At 44.5% G+C, this 20,070-nt stretch overlaps 1 protein-coding gene across 1 annotated transcript in view; it reads right to left on the bottom strand.

The window, feature by feature from the left end:
• Positions 1-20,070, bottom strand: part of LOC122794626 (DELTA-stichotoxin-Hcr4a-like) — a 366,198-nt gene that overhangs the window by 49,777 nt on the left and 296,351 nt on the right. Inside the window, exon 3 of the mRNA XM_044063206.1 lies at positions 5,592-5,694. Coding sequence (XP_043919141.1) covers positions 5,592-5,694 — 103 coding nt within the window. The remainder of the gene's footprint in view (positions 1-5,591; positions 5,695-20,070) is intronic.

Here is a 20,070-nt window from a genome sequence, read left to right as displayed (position 1 = left end):
CTTTTCTGCACATACACCCGAACCACTTTAATCTGTTCTCCTTTACCTTTCTTACAACTGGAGCTTCTCTGGTTTCTGCTCTTATGTCCTCATTTCTTCATCTGTCTCACAGTGTGCATCCTGTCACCCATCTCAGGCACTTCATCTCCATCACCTCTAGCTTCCTCAGCTGCTCTGCCCTTACTGCCAGGCTTCTGTACAATACCGTAGTACTGGTCACATCACTGTTTTGTACACCTTACTTTTTGGCTTCTTTGTCATTCTTCTGTAATATAATACACCTGGTACTCTGTGCCAGTTGACTGCAGCCCCTCTGATGGCTTTTACCTCTTCATTCAAGCTATGTGGCTTTGGCCTTCCATCTTGGCTCCTGAATACACAGGATATCCTCCTCACCATCATGTCAACTCCTTCCAAGCCCTGTACAGTCAGTGAACTTACACCGAGTGCAACAATTCTTAGCTCATATTTGGCAAGTTGATTCAGTTTATGTCCAGCTTCTGCTCAACAGAGTCAAAACAACCACATCATCTAGTTTCATATTTTACACCATCCACTGGCTAGCCCTGCCACAGCACACAGTCCGTGTAGAGTCTGCCCTTCTCACAACCACTCCTTCAAGACACTAGAAGTTGTTAACCTGCTCCACTATCTTCCCTTCTATCTCAGTTTCCAGCTTCTTCTCATTTCCACATTTGCTTCCATTATCACTGCCTTATCTGTACTCAGTTTCACCCTATGTGCCTTCATTTTTGAATTCCATTCCCCTATTGTCTGCTGAAGTTCTCACACAGTGTCTGCCTGTGGTGCCACATCATCTGCATACAGCAGCTTTGTTGGTCTGTTCCCTCCAACGTGCTTGCTAAAATAGTCCATCACCAATATGAACAGCAGTTGGCTCACATCTGAACTTTGATGCACACCCAGTCCCACTGGGATCCCCTTTGTGAAAGTAAAAACTGTTTGTACTTGATTATCTTGGTCCTTGTACATTAATTCTACCACTATTTCTGGGACTTCCATCCACCAGAGAACTTCCCAAATGGGACCTTGTTGTATGCTTTCTCCATGTCTAGGAATGCCTAGTTGAACTGTTTTCTCAGCTCTAATTTCTTCTCAATTACCTGTCTCACTGCAAACATCAGGTCAGTTGCACTGCATCTTGACATGGATCTGAACTGCTTATCTCCCATCTTACTTTCTAGAACTATGCATATTCATTTATCAATCACTGCCTCCAGAACTTTCATGCGATGTGGCAAGGATACCTCTGTACTACCCACAGTAGTGAATATTCCCTGTGTTCTTGAACAGTGGTACCAGTATACTTATTCTCCAGTCATCTAGGATACTTCTTTCTCTCCGTAGTTGTAGAGGTACCCTCAGGGCCATTTCTCCCCTATCTCACCCAACATCTTGATCATGTCTGCTGTGACCTCATCTGAGCCTACTGCTTCCCCTGACTTTAGTTTCCTTAGTACTGTTCTTACTTCTTGTAGGGTGAGCTCTTCATCTTCTCTCTTCGTAGAGTGTGTCTGGGGAAGTACACCATCTGTGGGTTTTTTTTTCTTTCAGAAGCTGCTAGAAGTACTCCTTCCATCTGACTTTGATGTCTTGTGGACTTGTGAGCAGGCTGTTACTGGCATCCCTTATGAAGGGTGTCTATCTTCTTTATCTTTCTGTCTTTGCCTTGCAAAATAATATAGTTTCTTTGTGCCATCTAAGGAGTCACTTTCTAGAAGTTGGTAGGGAGTCTCTGATGCCTTGTTCTTTGCTACTGCCAACTCCTTTCTTAGCCTCTTTGTTAGCCAGCCAGTATTCTTTGAAACCATGGTCTGTCTTTTGTATCGCCCACTTTTTCCTGCAATCCTTCTTTCTTTAGATGAGTTCCTGAACTTCTGCATTCCATCACCAGCTTTCCTTATGCACCTTATTTCCATACCTGACTTGGCCTGGCCACACATCTATTCTGTAGTCCTCACACATGCTGTTTTGAGCATTATTATTCTTCTTCAATTCCACCTATTTCCTCCTCTTCTTGAGGTGCTAGAGCCATGAGTAATTCCTTGAATTGTGTTTCTCTTCAGTCAACTTTCAGGTCTTCAGCCTGGTCTCTATTAACTTCAGAGCCTTCTCTGACCACTGCTTGCAGATGACTGTGGCAACCAGTGGTTTATGCTGTAGGCTGACTGTTTCACTGGGGATGATATTGCAATCGCTGATTCAACCCAGTGCCCTTTCCTTACTAGGAGGAAGTCTACCTTAGTTGCATGTTGACCATTCTTATATGTGATCTTGTGGCTGTCTCTCTCTTTCTGAGACATGTGTTGGCTACTATCAAGCCATTTGCCCGACAGATGTCTAGAATGGCCTTCCCTTCTTTATTCCTGTTGTCCTACCCATGTGGACCCAGGCAGTCCCCATATCCTGTTCTGTCTGATGCAATATGTGCATTCATGTCAGCCATTATCAACACCAGTTCCTGTTGTCCTGCTTTGTCTAGTAGGTCCTACAACTGTTGTCTGAGTCCAATCATTTCCTCACTATTACAACCCTGCTGTAGGGCATAGGCTGAGATTATGAATAATGCCCTATCATTAGGCTGGAGTCTGATTGTCATGAATCTATCACTACTTCTGAGAACATGCTTCACTACTCTCTGAAGCTTCTCCTCAGCACAATTCCCATACCATTTCTAGCCTGTCCTGCTGAGTCATAGACTCTGGATTCCAAGCCATGTGGCTTTGGCCTTCCATCTTGGCTCCTGAATACACAGGATATCCTCCTCACCATCATGTCATCTCCTTCCAAGCCCTGTACAGTCAGTGAACTTACATTGAGTGCAGCAATTCTTAGCTCATGTTTGGCAAGTTGATTTGTTTTATGTCCAGCTTCTGCTCAACAGAGCTATCCCAGGGCAACTGGACACCAGCCAGCCAACAGTCTCAGGGTTTCCGGGCTGTTATATTGGGCACTCATTGGCCAACATCATCCTCCCTACCATTACTATGGGTCCCTGGCATAGGTATGTCAGAGTACTCCAGGTCCTCAACCCAGTTATCACCAGCATGCCCATTTGTTGACATCAGTCAAAACAACCACATCACCTAGTTTCATATTTTATCCACTGGCTAGCCCTGCCACAGCAAACAGTCCGTGATGTTTGTTCTCTTATCTTGATGATATGGTACACCACAGTAGATGCCCAAACCAGTTGCTCTATACAACTTTTCCCCTGTAGAGCACTATGTAGAGTCTGTTCTGCTTCCCACAGCTCCATTTTTGGGAGTGTTTGGGATGAAAACACTAAGCATGTTTTATGGAGGTGGGAGGAACACCACAGAGACAAAGTGAGAACATGCAAACTCCAAAAGACATTGGCTGGAGGTCAAGATCGAACCTTGCACTTTGTGCATGGAAGCAGCAGACCTTAACAATTACATGATTCTGCCAACTGGTCTCTGCATACACGCACCCACACACACACACACATATATATGTATATATATATATATATATATATATATATATATATATATAGATACACACACACACACATATATACTTACACACACACACACACACACACACACACACACACACACACACACACACACAGATACAAAGATGTACCTATATATATATATATATATATATATATATATATATATATATATATATATATATATATATTGCTACGGAATTCAGAAAGCCCAAATCCTGAGGCCCAAAATCCTCTTGGAGTTGATATATTTAAGTAGCAGGGGTGTGGGGGGTGCAGGGGGGCTTGCCACCCTGCATATAGTTGAAGGGTAATATGTTTCTGTACGTACTTGTGCTGGAATATAGTAAGTGTTGGTATCCTGTGTGTTTTCAGTATTTTCAGTTTTCAGTATTTTGAATTTTCGAGATTTTGGTCTTCAGGATTTTGGGCTTTCAGGATCCTGTAGCGCTCCCAGATATATATATATATATATATATATATATATATATATATATATATATATATATATATATATATAGATATATATATTCACAAACATACATTTTATCTATCTATACAGACAAATGTATACAGATTATATATACACACACACATATATATATATATATATATATATATATATATATATATATATATATATATATATATACATATACATACATACATATGCTGATGTGATTGCTCAGCAATGCTCTGCTCAGTGTAACATCAGTGTAAGTGAAGCACAGGAGATGCTGCTCATTTTTATGCAGTTGTTGCTAGTCCACAGCAACAGAGCACTAAATATTTAACTATCCTACACTGTATTCACTCTGATTCAGAGATCCGCAAATCATAAACATTCTGCAGACTCATCTCTATATCGTCGATATGTCTGGACTCCTACAGCTATGCAGTAGAATAAGCATGCTTTAATTCCACGGGTTATGTGGACTTGTACACATTAAATAGGGTTCCAGCATGTGTTTTTATATTGTGTTCCACAGGTTCATAGGTACTTACTACGCTATTGCTCCATTAGAAACTTTAGAAGCCTAGCCACACATTTCCATGACATTTATATCCCTTATAGTTTAAGCATGAATAACCCATATGCAAGAAGAACATTTACATGTTGCCCCCATCCATGAGAGATACGGGTGCTAACCCAAGGGTGAATTCATGGTTACCTGTGCTTTCGTCCAGACTACATTTGAATAGTGTAAGAAAAGTACTTTGCTTTATGTGGAGTGGAAGAATATTCCAACAAAGTAGTATTCTCTGTGACACCTTATCCAGCTATCTATTTATCTATCTATCTATCTATCTATCTATCTATCTATCTATCTATCTATCTATCTATCTATCTATCTATCTATCTTTCCCAGCTCTACTCAACTGAGTAGGTGCTTGTGAATGCCACCAAGTGCCACTACTACAAACTTGAAGTCCATGGTAATGCAGCCCCCCAACTATGCAGAGTAGATCAATCCCCACACATTGCTAATTAATTCTCACATCAAGGTCAGATCCCCTCAGACGTTACTGTTAACAACTATTTTCAGATGAAAGCAATTACTGCAGAAAAACTCTGAAAGAGTGCGACTTCATAGTGAGAATAATTAAGAAAGGGTGTTGGGGATGCATTTGACAGTGCTCTTTAGAAATGAGACTTAAAGCTTGAATCTGGCATTTCTGGGATGCTGTAATCTTAACTCGGTAGTGTCCACTTCAATGAGATGTTCAGTCTTCTGTTGTGTAGTGAACCTGACCTAAAATACTGATTAAATGACTGCCAAAAAAACACAACACACTGTAGTGGACACTGAAAGAATTAAGATCATGACAACTGGCTCATTAGAAAGTCAAAGCCTTAACCCTCTGACTTAAGCTACCCAGGTAATCCTGAAAAGTCCTGTGTACCTGCATAATGAGTTCTGTTTAATACAGGCTAGAGAAACAAATCTGCAACCATTTCCAAATGCTATAGCATAACTATGCAATAATTCTTCTTTAAGCTGTTTATGGGCTTCAAAAAATCTATAAATCTTACTACACAAAAATCATTACATCGTACTGCACAGATTCAAACTGTTTAGATGCTTACCTTGGATTACATAAGTCATATTTCAAACTGTAATTGCTAATTTCTATAGCAACAGCACGGCCATATGTATTCTCGAATAAAGGATTGCTGCTTGCAGATGCCCCTGAAATGAAGAGTAAAATCCATGTTATACAACTTTAACCTGCATATTCAACTTATTTGGCAATGTTTATCTTATAATACACAAGTTTGGTTACTGGTTACCGTGAAAGAACTCTACAAATTTAATTATGAATCTGTTATCTATTAGTTTTCTTTAACGACTAAAGCCAGATGCATAGCTGGCTCACCTAGCGACTAGTGCCTTTTCCCAGCCTGGCATCCCACTCCTTTAGCTTTTCAGTTAAGGAGCAAAAAAAATAAATCTCACCGCCTCTGCTATTCAGTTGCTATGGTTTATAACAAATCCAGACCACTATTACATCACTCAGATTTGAGTGTAAATGGAATACCAGCATTTTAACTTTGGCATGCACAGAAGTGCAATCAGGATTAGTTGTCTGTGCTCTGTAACACTTTGCTACTGCCCAGAGACACCCTACTCCTATCAAAATTTACCTTTAAACTAATAGTATAATTTAATCCCCTCCCCCCACGAGCTACATTAAGAAAACATTCTCTTACCTTAATGATGACTCTAATAATGTAGTTTATTTTTAAGGATAGCAATTTGGTCAAGCCATAGAAGATAAACTCTTCTGTAAGCTTGTACCAGGAAACAAGAGTCACCTTCCTATGGAAATCATAAAATCGACCGAATACTCCTTACTTTTACAAAAAAAAGTATAATTCATTGTATAGATTATGTACAAATGCACCTGTATTAGAGATGATGGTTAATCATTAAAAGTTTTTGTTCTAGATAAATTTTCTTTCAATGCTATTACCATATGCATCCCCTAGGTTCACTTGTAGCAAGCATTCTGAATATACACTGTTAGTAAATATCTTGTAGATAGCAAACATTGGGCAGGATTCACGAAGGCTTGCACGGAGTGTAAGAGACATGTAAGACTCCATGCAAGCCTCGCGATCCAGGAACTCCATGTAAGAGACCAGCTAAAACGTCTCTTACACGGACTGGGCGTGGATATGCTAAATACCTCACTTGCAGCCAAAAGGCATGCAAATGAGGTAGAGTAGCAATCCACGAAGCAGAAAGCAGCCCATGTAAGAGCCGTTTTAGCTGCAGAAATGTACTCAGTTGACAACTGAGTACGTTTCTGCAAAAATCACAATGGAGCCATGTCAGCTCCAAATAAAGTGTGCATATGTGTCAGGCAGCATGCCAATGGCCAAATATGTGGCCACTGGCAAGGTACCCCGATGCAAATATGAAAAATAAATCTTTTTTTTTTTCGGCGATCGCCGATGTTTAAACGCAATGCAGCCCGCGCAAATGGGTTGCACTGTATAACACATAAAAATGAAGGTTAGAAACCCACAAATGTGGGTTTTATGCAATACATGGATTTACAATACAGGGACCAACAGACCAAAAACAACATGGCCACCGTTTAGTGGTTGCTAAGGGGGGAAGCCGAATCTAAGAGATGTAACTAAGCATTAGTAGGCAATCTGATGTAAATGAGTGTTAGGATACTGAATTCCACTGTCACATGTACCCAAATTGTCATGGTATGTGCTATGCTACATAATATGATCTTGCAAAAACAGCTGCAGCAGGACCAGCATAGGGCTGGGCCAAACAGCCCCCCACCATTGCCAAGGCCATCACAGGCAGAGCGTGACTCGGAGGAGGAACAACCTGAGCCTGCCCCAGTAGGCAGAAGGAGGCGTGCCCAGTATGCCCTGGCCTTGGCAAAGAGGCAACGCATAGCACATACACTGGCTCAGTAGGAACCCTGGGAATGATACCCCTCTCTGACTCACTCATATAATAACATGGATGCCTAAAATGACATAACCTGCTCTCAAACATGTACAGGGAGTGTAATATGTGCATCCGACAGAGGCAGCCCTGCAGCACCACCTGAGGCATGAATGCCATGTGTTAAGTAATGTAACACCATGTAGTATATGCAAACTTGAAGACCCTGACTAACATCCTACCCTCACCAACCATGATGCCACAATATGATGATGGGATGATCAATCGCAATAATTGGCTGAAGTATTGCAGTTAGTCAAAGGGGATCCAATGTGTGCCAGCCTGGGATGACATGCTGAGCATGACATGATGCTCCACCTGCTAGGGGTGGCGTGCACCTATCAGTCCAGGCCTCATGGATACTGGCAAAGGCTGTCATTACCCACAGCATGCCCTGAATAGGTAAGGCTCAAAACACAAACCCACCACCATAGGTACCACAAGGGATAAGAACCTAGATGTAATGCTACCCAATGCCAGAAGTCTAAACAGCAAGATGCGTGCAGTGTAAACTCACCCAGTATGGAGAATGTTGATATCTGTCCTGTAACAGAAAACTGGGTCAAGGCTCACAATAGCACCTGAACAATACCAGGTTACACCTCATACTGTGCTGTACAGCCTCAAAACATGGAACAAGCTACAAAAGGAGGGTGACTAGCAATAATTGTCAAGGATAACCACGCCCCCACGTTGGTACAACAACAAGAAGCAGCATGGACTAGCCATGGTCAAGTAACAGTGGCTAAAACTGCTTCCCAGTTTATAGCCTGCAACAGACTACCGTCCTAACACCAGGAACTGCACCTGGCCTATGTTGGAATACATGAATATATCAAGACCCCAAACCACATTATATTGGTTGACTGAAAATACCCAGACATAGATTGGGAGCATTATACTAGCTCCAACACTGTAGGAGAAAGGTTCCTAGAATCCATAAACCAAAATGCCCAGGAACAACGTACCACTCCCACAAGAGGGGTAAGCATACTGGATGTGATAATCAGCAACATGCGTACTGGATGGCAAGATGAGAAGTGTATCCCTCACTGGTAAGACCAGACCATAGAGTAATCACACAGGATATACACATCCTGACCACAGTCCCTGGCCAGAAAACCACAGTGTAAAACATGTGTAAAGCATAAGTTGCACCCCCTCAAACTGATGTGTAATCCATTAAAGGCCCTGTGCAGGTGCAAAATATGGGCCACACCTCAGAACCTGTTATACAGGCATTCCATGAACACAGCCAGGAATGCTTGGAATATGCAATCACAAATAACAACAAGACACAATGCCATACACGCAGGCATCTGGCATGCTGGACTCCAGCCATTACCAAACCATGCAAGAGAATGAGGAAGCTACTACATGATAGAGCAAACATAAAAAGGGAAGTAATCACTGATCAATAAAATATGTCCAGACATACAATCCACTAAGGCCAGCTACAACAAGTTGAATCTGTGAATCCTAAGGCAATGTTACACCTGCCCCAAGTACACAGACAACCCTCAACACACCCCAAGAAATACAAATATATGTGAGAGATGCAGCCATTTATCCAAACCGGAGGCTGAGCTCCCTCAACTCAGTACTGCCAAAACTAGTCAGGAGGAGAAGGTAACCACACACACTACAAACCCAGTCCCACATAGACCTATCACAACTGCAAACCAAACACATAAACACAGGAAAACATTCCCGGAGGCCCTAATTACAAACACACCACACCAACAGAGGCCTCCAAAGCAGACTCCCAAGCAACCACAACCTCCAAACATAACACATGCAACACATAGTACACAACTCTGGTGTGCCAAACAGTCACAGGCCAGAAGGAGAAACAACATGCCTGATACAGTTGTAATAGGTGACTCTATAGGCAGACACACTGCTGTCCCACTCACCAGACTGAACAAGGGAAAGGGTACAGTAAGCTGCCTGTAGGCTGCTACAATACGCCACATAACACAAGTATGCAGGTCACCCCAAAGCAAGTAGAAATATGATGCAGTCATTGTCCATGCTGGTGTGAATGACGTGAGATGTACCTCCCTGGACTACATGAAAAGAGACATAGATGAGCTCTCTGAGTATGTACTCCAGGCCGGTATGACACTGCCCGTTTGCAGCATCCTACCCTCACCAAGAATGATGCCACAGTACAAACACAGAATGATCAGCTTTAACAGGTGGCACAATTACTGCTGTCATTCCAAGAGGATCTAATGTCTGTCTGCTTGGGATGTCATGCATGACAAGACATGCTGCTGTTCCAGGGATGGCTTGCACCTGTTACCCCTGGGCGTCTGGATATTGGATAAGGCTTTTGCCACCTCCATAGAGCCTTACATAGGCAAGGCTGAAAAGACTAACCCACCACCCTAGAAAACATAAGTGGTAAGAAACATAAGGGTAATGCTGACCAATGCCAGACGTGTAAACCGCAATATGCATGCTCCTGAGGCCCTCCCCAGTATGGAGATCATCGATGTCTGTGCAGTGACGGAAACCTGCTGCAAGCCTACTGACAGCACACCAGCACTACCAGGTTATACCTCATATCATGCGTTATGGCCCCAAAACCAGGACCAAAACATAAAAGGAGGGGGAGTATCCATATTCAGCACAGACACCCATACGTTCAGGTAACTGACAATGCACGAAGCATCAGAGACCACCCATGTGCACCTAACCGTAGGCAAAACTGCTGTACAGTCTGTAGTATGCTACAGACCACACTCTCACACACAGGAACCCCACCCAGACTTCCTGAAGACACTGGACAGTACGAATGTCCCACCAAATACCAAACAAGGTACTCACAAATTACCACATAGGTGTTAAACCATTATGTATGGAAGGAGTAATCAGGGACCTAGGGACTCAAGTGGACAGTAACCTGTTATGTGACACTCACATTGCCAATGTGGCTAGGAAGACTGTCTATATTGGACACCATATCATGAAAGGATTCACATCTATGTCAACAGAGGTCATTGTGCCCCTGTACTGTTCTCTTATCAGACCCATAATCTAGTACAATGCCTCATTTGGGATATACCTTACCTGACACCTGCAGCAGTTACAAAGACCTCAAAGGTACCTCACCAAGAGGATAAAGGGTCTCAAATATATGTCATATGCTGCCTGGCTGTAGACACCCCAGCTGAATGCAGTCACATACTGCCTACACAGAGGCATTGTATGTCTGTTGTACAAGGCCATGTCCAACACAGGAGTAATGGACATGCTCCACCCCAGAAAACTCAAAGCCATTGGAGCTGTGAGAGTGAGAGATGTCAACCTCAACACATAATGAAATAGGATGTGCTGGAGGGACAGATACATAACCCAGAGGCTCCCCACACCCTGGAACAGAATCCCACTCCATGTTAGGCAGAGCCCCTCACTGACACTCTTCAACAGAAATATTGCCAAGTGGATGGATGATCGTAGATGTACACTGGGGTCTTCACTGTGTCACGTCCAGACAGAGGCACAGTAAAGTAAATCATAAATGGCCATAATATTCAAATAGCAAGGGGCAGCGAAAGACACACACACTCTGGCTAGGCTTACAAATGCCCTAGGGTGGATAGCCTAGTATGAACCTATGAACCTATGAAGATACAAATTGTACAGGATACTAAGGATAATCCCAAGGCGTACTCAACTGATGGTAGGAACCGTGTTGGTAATTCACAGATATGCTCTGAATCACAAAAATATTACAAACAACATACCAAACACACACACATATTGCCAACATACAACCTGACAGGTGCAGTGCAAACCCCCCCCCCCCAGAATGCAAAATATCTATCCCAGCAGACTGCTGGCCCCCTGACATTGCAGATGCTGAGGTAACAGCCAGCATCTACAAAGCAAAACACACAGCAGCAATGGTATGAGATGGTGTCCTGGGCTGAGTCCAACATGGACTCCAAGAAGAATGGAATGCCAAATCACACTACTGCTCAATGTCAGCCTTACCACAGGATATGTACCAAAAGAGCAGTGTACGACAACAGTGGTCCTTCTCAACAAAGGTGTTGCCTGAATGGGTACTGCAAATTATCACCCCAGAATCCTGACAAGCTTGGTCTGCACAGCTATGGCAAGGATCAGCATGTACCGCAGACATAAAGATATTGGGGACCTACTGACACTGGACCCTACTCAGTGTGGCTTTCTGAAGTGCAGATCCTGCCCCTAAACATGTTTGCCTCATTTGAAACAGTCATTAAGGTCACTGATGAGGGCAATGTGGTCCACACACCGTAGCTGGACCTTGCAAATGCTTCCATACAATACCCTACGTGTTCATTATAGATATACTCACCAGCTGAAATATAAACCCCTATGTCAGTAGAGGGGTAGCAAACCAGACCAAGGATAGAACTGACATGGTCAGACATGCTGCAGCCATGTCAGACTACAAACCAGATATAAGTGACATCCCACAAGGCTTGGTCCTGGGACCTCCCTCGTTTGGTATATATGTCCCATAGGTACAGGCCAACATGGAAGGACTGTGTCTGAACATGTATGCAGAGGACTACAAACTGCCCACCATATCTGACCCTCCAGCTGACACAAGCATCCCACAAAAGGGCCACATAGAAACAGACAACTGGTTCCATAGCCATGTCAGCAAGCTAATTGCAGAAAAGTGTATAGTCAACCCCCGTGGATATACAGTACGTGCCCACCAATTACCACATAGGTGTTAACCCATTACGTACCTAACATGTAATGAGAGACCTGGGGACACAAGGTGATAGATATCCTGCATTGGACAAACATGTGGCTGTAGTGTTTACAGAAACATACCATATACCCACCTAATCATGAAGGTTGTCAGATCTAGATAAGGGGAGGTCATTGTGGCTCAGCAGTCATCCTTCATCAGCGTTACAATTGACTACAATAGCCCCTGTGGGATGTACCTCAGCAGACACCTCCATCAACTGTAAAGTCCCCAACAGTACCTCACCAGGAGTATCAAAGAGCTTGAACAGATGCCATGTGTTGCCTGATTAAACAAACTGCAGCTCCACACACTGCCATACTGCCCACCCAGAGGCAAGCTGTGCCTGATGTATAAAGCCATGTCCAAGCTGGAATCAATGAACATGCTGCACCTTGTACAATCTGAATGGCAGTGAGCTATGCACATGACCGACCTGAACCCCAGCACTGACATACATAGGACAAGCTGTACTGCATGATCCATAACACAGAAGCCACACCCACTCATGAGTAAACTCCCAGTACAGGTTATCCATAGAGTCACTCATCGATTCTCCTCAAGAGGAATCATGATGAGTGGATGGGAGATGGTAGGTTTACCCTGGGTATCACTGTTATGTCACAGGTAGACGAAGGCGCAGTATACTAACCATGACATATGTTATGGCAAACTCCACTTACAATGTGTGTCGAAGGACAAACACACTCTCCGACTAGCATTAGAAATGGCCTAGGGCACATCGCTACTGTTTGCCAATGTACACCTATGTTGTGGAATACACTACCAATGTTGGACAAGCCTGCTATAAGTAGTTCATATCTGAACATAATGCAACATGGTCATATGTGCACAACTGGCCCCTAACCAGGCTGTTGTGCTCACTATGGAAATGTAAAGAAATGATAGGACTAAAGTCCAGGATACTGTCCACCACAGTGAAAGTACTGAACCAGTACACTATACGGTACTACAGTGTTAGGTCAGTATGAAAGGATGCTGACAACTGTATGCAAAGTATCCCATGCAAACCCTGCAGGCACAGTATAATCCCTGTTGTGTTCACACACATAGCAGTTGGACAGTAACTACACAACATGACACACAACACACAACCATAAACGGGAGATATTGTTGAAGTTCACACTCATCCACAAATGTGGTGGGCTGCAGAGTTCAACATATGGAAAGCACACACTGGGCATGCTCGCACACTTTGATAAATGAGACATATGTCAGACAACATGCCATGGGAAGGCTGAACTGGGCATGCTCACACACTTAGGCTAAATCTCAGTTTAGCAGTTGGCCACATATATCTGGTATGTGTACGTGTTATTCCAGGAACCAACCACATTACAGCAATCTGCCCAGTGCACACAGTTAAATGACTACAGAGACATATGTGATATAGTGGATCCCTCCCATATGCAAACATCTTCCACAGATACACACGTTGTTCATACAAACAGGGAATGCTATGGCAATAAAGACCTGAAAACAGTCTATCAGCAACAAATAATGTGCATCTGACAATTAAACATATGGGTGTAGAGGTCAACACTAGGCTGTTTGCCCTAGGGAATGACAGCATAGCCAGAGTGTGCTTGGCGTCTGCCTCCCCAGTACAGTAGGCTACTGTGCCACTGTAAAGTATGTCACATAAGGCACCGTGTGAGGCTAATGTGCTGTGCCTCTGTCAAGCAGGGACACAGTGGAGATCCCAGGGTATGAATGTGCTAAGCCACATCCATGTTGTTGGTGTGTGCTGGAAGAGGGTTGCTGAGGACCTCTAACAGTAAGTGGGCATCAATAACAGACTGAGGGGAGACTTATCTGCATTGTCTGGACAATTTCACTGTCAACACTGTGTCGTGATGATTATGTGGGATTGAAGTGTCATGCCGGTACTGTTCAGAGTTGTCCTCCCTCTGTGGGCTACTGCTCTGCAATGTATTAGCTCACTCTGTCTGTTGGACAGCTCATATATGGCTGGTGTACACCTGACAGGTGTCCTGTTGTGGAGCAGTCATGGGTATATTTTGGCTAGCATGAGCAATGCAAACCTTCCACATGCTCATAGAATGCAATTGTCAAGGATTATGCAGAGTGGCCAGTATACTCCCCCAGCATGGGTCCTTTGAAGTCTTCCACCCCAGTCTTCACAAGTGTAAAGTCTGCTTGTGATAAATAAAGTTTGTTTGCAGTGACAAACTTGTCTGGGGGTGGGGGTGGGATATGGATGTCCAGGGAAAGGTGGGTAAGGTCAGATATCAACAATGGTGGTCTACCTCTGGTGTGGAACAGTGAGTACCCATGTTGCAGATGGTCAGGTGCAATATATATTCCCCCTTGTGGCTGTGTTGAGTGGTCTGCCATAGCACATGGACTCACAAATTGTAGTGGCTGTAGGGTAATGTTGTAGAGGCCTGAGTAGTTCCCACACACAATATGCCTGTACCTGATGCTAACAACTGGAATGGTGTATGTGAACACCTGCATATCCTGGCACTGTTCCCAGGGAAGCAAAGTGTGTGTCCTGGATGTGGGAGGGGTGGTTTGGACTGGTTGTGTTGTGTGTTACAGGTCCTGTGGTCACGAAGCATGGTATAGAACATAACCTGCCAGTGCGATGTGCATATCTGACCCTGAAGTAGGTGGCTGCAAATGCATATATATGCTATCCCCCACCTGACAGGTAGTACTAGATGTACATACCTCTGTAGAAATAATGATGTCAGCACCCTATAAATACTGCAGGTGCAGAACAGATGCCCAGTAATTCAGATAATGCGCTCTGCTAATGCGTTTCTTTCAAGTGTCATAATACAGGTAGGTAGGGGTTTGAACCCTGCAAATGCTCAGTGTGTGTGTGTGTGTGTGTGTGTGTGTGTGTGTGTGGGTGAGTGGGGTTGTTGTGTGTGCAAGTCTGTGTGAGGGAAATGTCCCTTTTGGCAACTGGGAAAACACACTACAGGATGCACATTCCCCTTTCTAAACATTGATGATGTCAGCACCCTATAAGTACAGCAGGAGAAGGAAAACTTCCCAGTAATGTGAATAGCGCGCTCTGCTAATGCATCTGTCTCAAGTGTCATAACATAGTTAAGTAGGGGTTTGAACCCTGCAAATGCCTACTGTGTGTGGAGAGGGGGATAGTGTGTGTGCAAGTCTGTATGAAAGAAATGTCCCTTTTGGCAACTAGGAGAACACACTACAGGATGCACATTCCCCTTTCTAAACACTGATGATATCAGCACCCTATAAGTACATCAGGAGAAAGGAAGCCTCCCAGTAATGTGAATAGTGCACTCCGCTAATGCGTCCGTCTCGAGTGGCATAACATAGTTAGATAGGGGTTTGAATCCTGCAAATGCCCAGTGTGTGTGGAGGGGGGTTAGTGTGTGTGCAAGTCTGTATGAAAGAAATGTCGCTTTTGGCAACTAGGAGAACACACTACAGGATGCACATTCCATTTCTAAACACTGATGATGTCAGCACCCTATAAGTATAGCAGGAGAAGAGAAACCTCCCAGTAATGCGAATAGCGTGCTCTGCTAATGTGTCTGTCTCGCATGTCATAACATAGTTAGGTAGGGGTTTGAATCCTGCAAATGCCCAGTGTGGGTGGAGGGGGATTAGTGTATGTGCAAGTATGTATGAAAAAAGTGTCTCTTTTGCAACTAGGAGAACACACTACAGGATGCACATTCCCTTTTCTAAACACTGATGATGTCAGCACCCTATAAGTACAGCAGGAGAAGGGAAACTTCCCAGTAATGCGAATAGCGCGCACTGCTAATGTGTCTCTCTCAAGTGTCATAACATAGTTAGGTAGGGGTTGGGATCCTGCAAGTGTGTGTGTTTGGATGAGGGGAGTTTGTGTGTGTGCAATTCTGTATGAAGGATATGTGCTTTTTGGCAATCAGGAGAACACACTACATGATGCACATTACCCTTTCCAAACACTGATGATATCAGCACCCTATAAGTACAGCCGGAGAAGAAGAACCTCCCACTAATTCGAATAGTTCGCTCCGCTAATGCGTCTCTCTCACGTGTCATAACAAAGTTAGGTAGGGATTTGAATCCTGCAAATGGCAAGTGTGTGTGTGTGGGGGGGAGTAGGGTGTGTATAATTGCAAGTGTGAGAAAACAGTTCCTTTTGGCAACTACTACAATACACCAGATGCTGCATATTCCCCCAGTAAACACAGGTGATGTCACTACACTATCAGTACAGCCAAACAGGCCTAATCGCCCAGTAATGCAAATAGTGCGCTCCGCTACTAGTTCTATTACTACTGTCAGAGCACAGATAGGTATGTTTTGGAAACCCACAACTGCCACATGTGTTTGTGTCACACAAAATGCCCATGTGTGGGTTGTTCTTCATAACAATGCATGACATTGCTTAAACCAGCAATGGCAATGCACACATGATGTATGTGTGTGACACATACACATATATACCTGTGACTTTCAATAGTTCCCATGTCTGACACGTGCCTCAAGTGAATAAATGGTATTTGCACTGCATAACATTATGACTGTGTCTTACTGTGCAGGGTCTGCATGTGGTATGGTATATACAGTGTGAGTTGTATATGGTATCATCCTAACAGCGGGGGATACACATCTGGTCTGGGCCATATAGACTACATGTAGTCAATGAACAGGTGCTGCATGTCCCCACCTGTTGTGGGAGTGGTAACATGTTGTTCCACTGCAATTCAGTGACTACATGCTGGGAACCTTTCAGCTAGTGTGTTGTAGCTACAGTAATGCTCACACACAATGTTCGGCTGGATGCAGTCCAGCCATATAAAGACATATCTAGAGACCGTCATATTCCCAGTGTTGTTAGGGAGGACAGGTGGGTTTCCTGTGTATGGGAGGGTTGTGTGTGCCAGGCTATGAACCAGAAGGCAATGCAACACACTGTTAGCTGCACATGGATAGGCTCTGATGCTTTGTGCTGTGCCAACAACCTAGAGGTGTGTGTATCTGTGGTGCCTTGAGATACCTACCCCCTGTTCATGTGTGGTACATGTGTAGGGGACGACAGGCATGGTATGAGGTATAACCTGGCAGTGATGGGTTGCACCTGTGAGCCATGAATCAGGAATCTGTTACTGCACAGATATTGCAGTTTACTGTGCTGAGGACAGTGTCCAGTGCATGCATCTTGCGGTGTACACTGCTGGTGTTGTGTAGTATTACTGTTAGTGTCCTATCCCGTGTGATACCCGTGGAGGTGGCTATGTAATCTGTGCCCTGCAGCAAAAGGCACTATGTGTGTATCAAGAGGCTTCGCCAATATACAATGGCCCATGGGTGACACGTGCAAGCTGCCCCTCGCAAATCATTGTGGCTTCCCTAGCATGTACGCACACGCTGACGGCCATTGGATACCCTATGAATGACATTGGAGATTGAGCAGAATGTAGACAAAGAACACCCTTCCTACACATTGTGGTAGCATACCTGGTGAGGGTATGATGGCAACCAAAGTCAGGCTCATACCAGCCCGTGCCACATGCTGAAAGAGCCCATCTATGTTCCCTATCATGTAGTCCAGTGAGGTACGTCTCAGGTCATCTATAGTGGCATGACCAATGACTGAGTCATATGTGTCCATGCCTCTGACTGACCTGTATGCATGTGTTATGTGGTGGACCATAGTGCCCCACAGGCATATCACTGTGACCTTCACCATGTACAGCCTGTTGAGTGGGACCCCACTGCACCGGCCAAGAGAGGTACCTGACACATCTGTAGCAGGTGTGTTGTGTAGCCCTACAGACTGTGAGTGTTTGGCACATGGGATGTGTGTGCCATGTGTGGCATGTGCTCTGTTCCGACTTAACGTATGCCTGTGTGCCAGCTGCGGAGGTGTGTGATGCTCAGGCAGGATGCTATTCTGAGGCTCCAAGTATGCCCCAGTGTGTTCATGTGTTTGGATTGCTGTCAGTGCAGGTCTATGTCAGACTGGTATTGTAGTCACTGTAGTATGTCATGCCACCTGATAGGGTATGACAGTACTGGGTTCAGAGTGCTCAGTCCCCAGATTGGCTACGTGGTTGCATCTCACACATGTGTTGTACGTTCCTGGCCAGGGGAGAGGATTGACTGCATACATGTGGCAGCTGTGACATTGCCACATGACTCACATATACCACAACTGGACCATAGAGGTGATTCACAGGTTACCTTTGCACATGCTACGATAGTAGTGTGATTGCCATGGTGATTACCAACACATAGGGCCAATGGGGAACAACATACTGAAGGTGAGTATGTGTGGGTGTACTGCTTCTGATTTCATAGCGCTGGCATTTATGACTGCACACGTGGGCAAATGCCAGGGAAGTCATATGCAATGTGTCACAGGCAACGTACATGCGAACAGGACAGACAGTGACGTTCTGTCAAGTGAGACATTGACATACGTATAGTACGCTATGCAGATGTCACTAGGAATACACAGAAGCTCTGTAAATCTGCATTGCAGGTGGAATCAGTGTTCCAGGGAACCTCAAGCAAACATGCATGCAAACAAAGCTACAGTAAGCAGGGCTGGAAGTAGTCCATTGTACAACAAAGAAAGGGTACCACTTCCAGTAGGTAACAGTGCAAATATGCAGGCACTATAAACATGTACCCAGAAATGCACAGCTCAGATGTCCATGGTAAAACTGATATTATTTAATATTTAATTTAATTTAAATTAAAGTGGTACTGCACACATATCAACATGCGCAAACATCCACATTGTATAGTCGTTGTGGGCAACATGCTACCATTAGTGTACATGTCCATCATTGCGTATCACTACTTGCATTACCTTCTCCCCTGTGCTACCTATGTATGTCGCTATCTGTTGACATCCTTACCACTGGTATGCAATAATGTGCAGCTGTTACACTATGGTACTTACTATGGGTGTAGATAACAATTCAGGACAGTCATACAGTTACTGCATCAAGCATGCTGGGATATACACACAATCATATCAGCACACTGTACTGTTACCAACATGATACTAGTAATACACTTCTATGTAGTCACCCTGTGCATCAGCAACATGTTAACCTGTTCCTGCACTGATGTTGGAGATTGCAGGAGGTGGCACAGTTTCATCATATGCACAGGGTGTGAACTAGGTATGCCTGAGTCTGCCACTGATACCACCAATTGACATGTATGTGTATGTGTGTTGGTGAGGGACAGCAGTACAGGGTGGGGCACTGTTGGTGCAGTGTGTGCGTGTATGTGGTAGCCCTAGGTGTTAACATTTTGCATGTGTGTATGCATGCACACAGTTCCACCACATGGCTGCCATATACTGGAGTTTGTGGACAGCCACAGACTGCACCTGGCAGGTCATACAGATCAGTGTCTGTGGCCACGGACACGGTACCTGTGCCTGGCAGGGGTGCTACGGACCGTATCCAGTACTAAGCCAGACTGGGTACTGTCATCAGAAGCGGGTGTTCATTGACTGGACACAGATCCCTGTTGGGACTGTCCAGAGCCACGTGCACATGGTCTCCTGGGGAGGTCTGATGACAGCACAGACCCAGCATTGCTGGGGCTGCTGCTGGCACTATGGGGGCGTCCGCGGGCCTGTTGCCATCCGCACCGACTGCCAGCTGCTGCTGTTGCTGGCATACGGCCACGTCGACGCCGCAACCATCCACCATTGCCCTGGCTCATGGACATGTAGTTGTGGAACTGCTGTAATATGTCCCCACAACGTCTGTCTATGACATCGGTGAAATTACGGATAGCATCCGCGATGTCACGCATACTGTCAGTCATGG

The sequence above is a fragment of the Protopterus annectens genome, chromosome 2.part1 (assembly GCF_019279795.1).
Source record: "Protopterus annectens isolate FY-2018-M chromosome 2.part1, PAN1.0, whole genome shotgun sequence".
Lineage (NCBI taxonomy): Eukaryota > Metazoa > Chordata > Ceratodontiformes > Protopteridae > Protopterus > Protopterus annectens.
This window is presented reverse-complemented; position numbering and strand designations above follow the sequence as displayed.